Raw genomic sequence first — 9735 nt, 5'->3', positions numbered from 1 at the left:
TTTTTTTTTTTTTTTTTTTTTTTTTTTTTTTTTTTTTTTTTTTTTTTTTTTTTTTTTTTTTTTTTTTTTTTTTTTTTTTTTTTTTTTTTTTTTTTTTTTTTTTTTTTTTTTTTTTTTTTTTTTTTTTTTTTTTTTTTTTTTTTTTTTTTTTTTTTTTTTTTTTTTTTTTTTTTTTTTTTTTTTTTTTTTTTTTTTTTTTTTTTTTTTTTTTTTTTTTTTTTTTTTTTTTTTTTTTTTTTTTTTTTTTTTTTTTTTTTTTTTTTTTTTTTTTTTTTTTTTTTTTTTTTTTTTTTTTTTTTTTTTTTTTTTTTTTTTTTTTTTTTTTTTTTTTTTTTTTTTTTTTTTTTTTTTTTTTTTTTTTTTTTTTTTTTTTTTAAAAAAAAAAAAAAAAAAAAAAAAAAAAAAAAAAAAAAAAAAAAAAAAAAAAAAAAAAAAAAAAAAAAAAAAAAAAAAAAAAAAAAAAAAAACAACAAAAAAAAAACTATGGTAAACCGGCTAAACAAGGTTTGAGAAGCGCATGGCGAGTGGGAGTGTGTTTCTAAAAGTCTTTAATCTTTGTTGGTGATATTAAACTGGACCATATATATGTATATATACAAAATGTATACGTATATATATACACACACACGCACGGATTTGTATATATTCTAACGTAGATACGATAGTGGTGCCCGACTGCTGCCAGTAGTTCAGTACGCGTACGGTCAAAGGCTATGGGTGTTCACCCTATACAAAACAATCCACTGCCTTGGGGGCATTTAGAAGGTGAAAAGGCTTCGGAGCCGGAGTCCCTAAGGGAGTGTATGTGTATATATATATACACACGTGTGTGTGTGTGTGTGTGTGTACATGTATATACATATATGTATGCATGTGTATGTATTTACATATATATACATACATACACACATATGTGTGTATATATATGTATATATGTGTATATATATATCAATGATCAGTTAGTTTTACAAATTGGTAGGCCTCTTAATCATTCTTTCTAAGAATCGAAAATCCAGATTATGGTAATCCGGTTTTGTGTATATTATCGATGACATTTACATGTGGATAAGCAGACACATAAACACACTCACGCACACATACATACACATACGAGCGCGAACACACACGTGCACACACACACACACACACTCTAGTATACTGAAGATCAAAATTTGTCATAATGACATCCAGCTATCCTTTACAACATTACTTAAAATAAAAACAAAACAAAAACTAATGTAGAATTAACGATGTCAAATCAGTAAAATTGAAATACCTCTCAATAAAACAAAAAAAACAACAAAAAAAAAACTATGGTAAACCGGCTAAACAAGGTTTGAGAAGCGCATGGCGAGTGGGAGTGTGTTTCTAAAAGTCTTTAATCTTTGTTGGTGATATTAAACTGGAACGACACAGTTAGCAAATCAGAGAAAATAAGAAATAAAAACAAGAAAAATAAAAATTGCGTCGGCTTCTATAGCTCTTGGACATGTATCTGAGTAAAGTTTCATTGTTTGTCACAGAGGATATATATGTATATATACACATACACATACAGACACACACATATATACATATATATACATGCAATGTTCTAAATATGTGTAAATCATCTACCGTCACCAAAATCCATACATCTTCAACGTTAGAAAAATCCCAGCAGGATCTTCATTAACTCGGGCTTTACCAGCCTGAAGGTTTACCAGCTTAAAGAGCTTTACGATTTTAGAGGTAAATTACAGTTGCATTACAGATCAGAAAAAACTCTAATCCTTGATAAGCAGTGGCTGTAAGTGATATCTTTTACTGCCAAATATGAATATTACCTTTGCCTATAAGTAGACGCCTGGAGGCAGAGGTGCGGCACAAGGCGCCTGCAGCTCCTGCCGAGAACCCCTTCCTCTCTCCCTCGCTAAGTTGGTCTCGAACTTGAGTTCGTTTGGTCCTCCTCGAAATGAGGGCTGGCAGAGTGCTCGCGCTGCTGGCTGCTGCCGTAGCCCTGGCTGAAGGTAAATGTTTACGTAAATGCACACACCCACGCACCTGCAGTACATTTACATGCAGGAACATGCGTGAGTGTGTGTATGTGTGTGTGTATATGTATATGTATATATATTCATACCCACGCTCACGGGTGTGTGTTTGAAATATAGTATAAAATGTCCATCGTTCATTTGATAGCGAAGAATTCATTTAAGTGCTTATTGGTACTGAACTGTCTGTTGGAACTGCAGCATATTTACCATAACCCACAAAAGTCACAACACAACACTGATAAACAGCCCAGTTCGAGAGAAATGATAATGACAACATTCCTTTAAAAGAGGGCCTCTCTCCGCCATTTCAGGCCATAGCATCTGCACCACATTGACTTGTCCTGAACCCAACGGCCTCTTCGCGCACCCGACGGCCTGCCACCACTACGTCAAGTGTGTCAACGGCCGTGCCTACGTCGAGACCTGCCCCGCCAACCTGCACTTCAACGAGGCTACTTCGAGCTGTGACTACGCAGAAAACGCCAAGGTAGGACCAAACATGTCAAACTGTCTATACACACATATATCATTTATATATATTATGTATACTATGTATATCATATATATTATGAAAATTATATATATATATATAAATTATATATATATTATATGTATATACTATATATGTATTTGTTTATGCGCACACACAAACATATGTATATATGTATATATATACAGGGTATACATACATATATTCATATATGAGTATAACATGTATATATGTATATATTAATAAATGTATACATATATGTATATATTCATATTCATATGTATATATGTATATATATCCTCCCTCTCTCTATATATATACACACATATATATGTGTGTGTGTGCGTACGTGTACGTGTGCGTTTGTGTGTGTGCGTGCGTGGGTGTACGTGTGCGTGTGTGTGTGTTTGTGTGTGTGCGCACATGCATATATATTATAATACGCTTCTTGTTATTCATAAAACAATTTCAGCAGTAGATTGTCTACAGTTTAAATCAATACAAACTTCAGAGACGTTCAAAATAACCACATCCTTCCAGTGTGACATCACCAAGCGACTGGAGACCGAAGGATGTTCCCTTCGGTCCGCAAAGGCCAGCCGATCTTTGCCCAGAGAGTCGGACCTTTCAGTCCAGTGCGACTGCGACTGCTGCCTCAAGCCACACAAGGACTGCAACAAGTACTACGAGTGCAAGGTAGGAGGGACGACGTCCCCCGAAGGCTCTTCCGTTATTGTGCTCAGATTGGCTTCAGTGTATGGAAAACATCATGACTGTTTTCTCACTATTGCAGGCTAACATTATCAAAACCTGATTTACAGAAGATAAAAGTAGATTTTTGCATATCAGGTAAAGGATAAAAATTGCTCTAGGTAGACTCACTTGGATTAATCATTTCAAAATGTGATTTTTGTTTTCTCTCGTTAAAGGATAACGTTGCCTACGTTAAGGAGTGCGGAGGTGACTTGGTGTTCAATCCTGCAAAAGAACAGTGCGACCTTCCAACCAATTATGAATGCCCCAAGCCTGTGATTTGCGGCTGCCATTGCCGATACCCAGTCGACGGAGAGTGCAATGCTTACTATGACTGTAAGTAATCAATAAAATGCTACCACTTCATCTGTTATTTTAGAAATACCAACTACGAATTACCTTTTGTTCTGATATACTTTTCCATCATCAGATTATGTATGCTGTTATAACCAGGAATATATAACATATTGCATATTATTTTGTACTGCTTACGAAGTGACACAACCTCGAACATTGAAAAGTTTCAAGTTCAAAAATTTGTATAAACTTTCACAGGCAAGGACAACGAGGCGGAGAAGAAGTACTGCTCAGAAGGCCTGCTGTTCAACCCCGATACCCGCATGTGTGACATCGCTGCCAATGTTGACTGCCCGACTGATCCTCCACAACCTGGAACTTGCGATGAAAACGTCTTCGATTCCGACGTTAGTTGTTTTTTCTATTTCTCTCTCCTATAATGTAGGCTATTAAGCTAATTGCAGACATCAGTTACCAGTGTTACCATAGTTATGGCACTCATTCAAATGCCTTATCAACAGCCTGACTGCAAGTTCTGGGCCGCCAACAACGACTGTCACTGCAAGTGGACAGATGGAGACTGCTCCTGGCAGCACTTTGTCGCCCGTGCATGTCCCCGTAGCTGCGGCTGCCAAGACCATGTGGACGTCACCAAGCCTCCTGTAATTGAATACCCTTGCGTGGACTGCTCTACCGGCCAACAGTACTGGCAGCATCCCAGCGACTGCCGCAAGTTCATTCAGTGTGCACCCTACGGACCTCAGGAGATGCCATGTGGAGAGGGAACAGTGTGGGACCAAAACCTGCTCACCTGCAACCATGCATGGGCTGTCCAGTGCTTGACAGGCAACTTCCTTCTTGCAAACGGAAGCTGTTCAGGATGCTCAGGATGTACTCCTCCAGCAAATCCCACAACCAGGCCTCCTACCCAGAAGCCTGTCACACCAGGCAACTTCCCATGTGTGGATTGTTCCACTGGCCAGCAATACTGGCAGCATCCTACCGACTGTCACAAGTTCATTCAGTGTGCACCGTATGGCCCCCAGGAGATGCCATGCGCTGCAGGAACCAGGTGGGACCAGAAGATCCTCACTTGCAACCATGAATGGAACACCCCATGTGTCACGGGCAACTACGTTTTGGATGATGGAAGCTGTTCGGGTTGTACTGATTGTGCTCCTCCACCAACCTCAAGTCCAGACAGTTGTAGTGGCGAGCACCCAGACTGCAAGCATTGGGCTGCCAATGGGGACTGCACCTGCAAGCCAAACACTGACTGTTATTGGCAGAATGAAGTGGCTAAAATGTGCCCCAAGACCTGCCGAGGAGAGTGTGGAGATAAGCCAGCTACCCCATCAACTGACGATTGCATCAAATGTCCTAGTTATACTGGTCTTTTCCCACACCCGAAAGACTGCACCAAATGGGTTCACTGCGACCACTTCATCCCATACGTGAAGGACTGCCCTGCGAATCTGCACTTTAATCCAACACTTAAGGTAAACAGAGATTTTATTAGTAGGACAACAATCATTTGGAATATCACTTCATATAGTACACACATATTTTGATACAATATTTTAAGAAATGATATGCACATTCTTTTCCTTCATGTTAGCTACCCTTCCATGTTGTTTAATTGTCTGCATTTTGAAAAGGTATGTGACTGGCCATGGCGTGCAGGCTGTACCTCAGGTGACAATGGTGACTGCGTCATCCCACCTGACCCAGAACCAACTGGCCCCCCAACTCCACCGAATCCTGATTGCACATGTGAATGTTGCCACATTCCTCACCCAGAGGACTGCACATCCTATTATTACTGTGATGTAAGTTGTCTTTTTATATTCATCCTTTAAATTGGCAGTTTCACATCGATGGCACATGACTTTTGTGTGTGATGTTATGAGATATCTATTATTTAACATCGAAGACGCATTGACTTTAGATATTAAACCATTTTCAGGTGAACAAGAACAAGACCTTCCACACATGCTCTGAAGGCCTTGTATTTAATCCGGATTTAGATACATGTGTTCTCGCTGAGCAATACCCACAATGTGTCATTGAACAGCCTCCAAAGTGCGAGTGCGACTGTCACTATCCCTCTGAGATTTGCAGCGAATATTACATCTGTAAGTAACGATTTTTATTTTCAGGAACTAAAATACCAAACTTCAAGCACATCTCTTCTTTGCCTTATACTGAACACTAATGTTTTATATCCGTGCATGAAATTGTCCTTTCTCTATGCACTTAATGATTTCACAATTTTCCCCAGGCAACAATGGTGTACCTGAGAAGACGGAGTGCCCCTCTGGTCTCCTCTGGAACCAAGCGGTAAAGTCATGTGACCTTCCTCAGAACGTCCAGTGCGCAACAAGGCGAAAGTAAGAAGCCAACAGGAAAACTACTAACAGAAGGAAAACTGACAGAAAATGAACGCAATGTTCTAAAAATTCTGGTGGTCTGGTAGAGTTCAGAGTTATTGACCAGCATGCACTAGACATCGTGGTTTGTAATTATACTTTAATTATACACTTTGCTTGGATCTTTTCTTATGTTTCATCAAAATCTTTGTTATCAATTGGTAAAGTCTATTAAATGTAAACATTAAAAAAAAATGTTTCACTACCTTATTACTTTATTGTGTTATGCTTAGTACCAACAGGAGCAGAAGTATTATAAAAAAGGATAAGTAAAAATATCATGAGCTTTTCATTTGTATCTTTAGAATATACTGTAGATGAAAGATATCTCAATGGAATTCCCTACACTAAGAGGCAAAGACAAAGCTTGCGGCCTCAACACACTTTGCAAGCCACGTAATAGAGTCCTTCACTGGATATGCTTCCTACTCGACACAGAATCCTATCACTGGCCCGGCATGACACCAGGAGCCACTAGGGGCATGGCATACCAGAAGACTTTGCTGCCGTTGGCGAGCTGAATTTGTTAAAGGGACGATAATCTAAGATGATATTTGGTCAATATGCAATGTTCATGTTGCTATTCATTTATTGACATTAAATTTGTTCATTTCATATTTTTCTGTCTAATGATGGTAGACATAAATGATTTAAAAACTAATATTTTGGGAAGGATTTTGAAACATGTTAAATATGGATCATGTTATGCTCAAAAGTCAACAGTAATATTTGCATCGTATAGGTGTGTATGCATACACACATGAGTGTGTATATAAATATGTATATATTTGTCTGTATATATATACACACACACGTGTTTATGCGTACACACACACATATATATATTCTATGACAAACAATGAACTTTTACTCAGATACATGTCCAAGAGCTATAGAAGCCACCGTAATCTTATTTCTTATTTTCGCTGATTTGCTAACTGCCTCGTTCTAGTTTAATATCGCCAACAAAGAACAGAGGCTTTTAGAGACACACTCCCACTCGCCTTGCGCTTCTCAAACCTTGTTTAGCCGGTTAACCATTGCTCTAGGGAAGGTTCGGATAAGATTTTGTAATTATCCTCTATATTTTTTCGGGTGTGTGTGTGTGTGGGGGGGGGGGGGAGGGTTTTTTTTCGATTTCACTGATTATTTTTTCTGTTTAAATCTCAAACATTGTTAATTCTATATTAGCTCCTTTGTGTTTTTATTTCAAGTAATGTCGTAAAGGATAGCTGGAGAAAGGCACGATCTTCAGTGTACTTGTTTTTGTGTTTATGTGTGTGTTGTGTGTTTGTTTGTGTTTGTATCGCATGAGTTGCCAGAACTGCTTAGGGGCTCCGGAATTTTCCTCAGGACTGACTCCCGCAGCCTTTTTATCCCATAGATGCCACAAAGCAGTGGATTGTTTGTATAGAGTGAACTCCAATAGCCTTTGACCATGCATGGTGTGAACTATAAGGCAACAGTTATTTTGAGTGAAATCCCATAGCCTTATATATATATATGTATATATAAACATAAATACTTACATATATACATACATATATATAAACAGAAATACATATTTACATATATATATTCATATTCATATGTACACACACACAGACACACGCACATACGCTCACACACATATGTATGTATATATTCACATTTATATGTATATAAATGTATGTGTATATTCATATATATATTTATATGTGTATATACACACCTCTGCCCCCAGCAGTTGCCTTTTCTCCTCGGGCGAACGCAGGTGCCCGCTCTAGATATCATGTATATATGTGTGTGTGTGCATGTATTTATATATGTATATATAAATACATACATACATATCTATATATATACATACATATATACACATCATCATCAGCCTGTTTCAATCCACTGCAGGACGTAAGCCTCTTCCAATCTTGCATCTTGCGTGTTTTGTTTCCGGTCTTGGCCCCAAAATACATGCGTGTATGTATATGCATTACATATATATACACAGATATATATGTACATATATATATATATATATATATCCACAATAGATGCTCCACGGGGGAAACGGATTCTTATTAAAAACAGGAGGACCAGGACAGCAGGAAACCACATCATGCGCATATTCATTTATTAAGCTTTCAGACATCATCAGAATGTCCATGTACAAGAATTTGTAAGATTATTTACATTAATATTGATTATATAACTACAACGAGTAAAACAAAAATAAAAATAAAATACAACAGCAACGCGAATCATAAAAGTAAAACTTGAGAGAAATACTAAACACTGAACATAAGTAAGGTGTTTTTCTTACGAATATTCTCCATAAGTGGAATGTGGAGTACGTGACTGTCATGTTGACGTGACGATAGTTTACAAAAGTTTGAAAGCCCGGATGTCCGTTGTAGGAGAATGAGGAAATGGAGGGGGTGAGGTTGGGGGGAAGGTTAACATTATTTCAGGGTATAGAGAATAGCAGAACTTTAAATTGTTGTTTATGTTAGGTTTTATTTCTTAAACCGATAATGATTCTGAGATTCTTAAATCATTTACATTTTGTGCCTTTCTCATTACTGTAAAATCATCTAGTTTTATTTCATGGTTTGTTTTAAGAGAACGATCTCGGATTAGTGAGTGCGCTCGAGACGATAGTGGACGTAATGTCCGATAAGAGGCCCTTTTATGCTTGCAATATCTCGTGCTTAGATTCCTTGTTGTTGAATCTATATATATCTAGCGTTATAGCTAGAACATTTGTAAGAGTAGCCTACGTTTAGCATAGGTGTTTTGGACAAGTCTTTTGAATAATTTTTGGAAATTTCAAATAAAATGGTAATAGTACCTGACTACGTTTATACACACCATGTTTACATGTATTTCATAGACTCAGTCAAAATGTTTTCTTATTACATACATTATTATTCATATGAGAAATGAAAGTTGCATAAGGTTTTGGATGTTATCGTATCCACCACGATTGAGTTCCATGTCCAAGTCAGACAATTGGGTAATGCCAATGATCATGGACATTTGCTTTATTTACTGAATGAAGTACATCAGCAAATCAAGATACGCAGTATTTTCATTGCTATTTGTGAGCTTGTAAGGTTATACCATACACTTACAAAATGATTTTGAAGACATTCATCACCGAAGTCAATACCACGACATATGACTCCGACACATTGGAAATTCTTACCATGTCATTCCAACGGCCGTCATGATTGACTTCAAATCTTACGCATATAGGATGAACATGTATTTGATGTACTGCTAAAACGACACATAAACATTTTATGCACCTTTAAAATAAAAAAGTTATATCAAGAATCTTACGATGCAATTCGGAAATAATGGAAATATAAAGCCCTATCTGAGAAATAATATCAAACTGTATCAAGTTGAAGGCACATGCAAGGTTATATGACAGAGGAACCCAAAAGAGGCCACCCGTGAGGCGGGAAGCTTCAGGCTTAGGGGCCAAGGAAAATGAGGGGGCCCCGTTCGTTCCTCGAAAAAGGGGGTGAGGGGACCAGGCTGAAGGCTCAGAACCCACACGACCTCACAAGCCAATTATCCCCGGAGATGCAGGCCTACCACGAGCGTGACCAATACGAAGAAGCATGACAAAAACATACCAAAATCTAAAATGAACAAAAGAACCGTGCAGAAGGCACCAAAGTAAAACAAACTAATAAGTAAAAGACAATTGCCAGAGGGGCTTAAGACTGAATAAAAGTAC

General features: G+C 37.5%; 1 protein-coding gene across 1 annotated transcript; it reads left to right on the top strand.

Annotated features, from left to right (window-relative positions):
- Positions 1 to 1870: 1870 nt before the first annotated feature.
- Positions 1871 to 6292, top strand: LOC125028330. Its single transcript, XM_047617809.1, has 9 exons — positions 1871 to 2009; positions 2348 to 2523; positions 3067 to 3222; positions 3456 to 3615; positions 3835 to 3983; positions 4098 to 5075; positions 5235 to 5405; positions 5543 to 5711; positions 5858 to 6292. The coding sequence occupies exons 1-9, from the start codon at positions 1955 to 1957 to the stop codon at positions 5968 to 5970; spliced, it is 2127 nt and encodes a 708-aa protein (XP_047473765.1). The 5' UTR covers positions 1871 to 1954; the 3' UTR covers positions 5971 to 6292.
- The last annotated feature ends 3443 nt before the right edge of the window (positions 6293 to 9735 follow it).

The sequence above is a fragment of the Penaeus chinensis genome, chromosome 8 (assembly GCF_019202785.1).
Source record: "Penaeus chinensis breed Huanghai No. 1 chromosome 8, ASM1920278v2, whole genome shotgun sequence".
Lineage (NCBI taxonomy): Eukaryota > Metazoa > Arthropoda > Malacostraca > Decapoda > Penaeidae > Penaeus > Penaeus chinensis.
The sequence above is the reverse complement of the archived record's forward strand: the minus strand, read 5'-3'. Positions and strand labels throughout refer to the sequence as shown.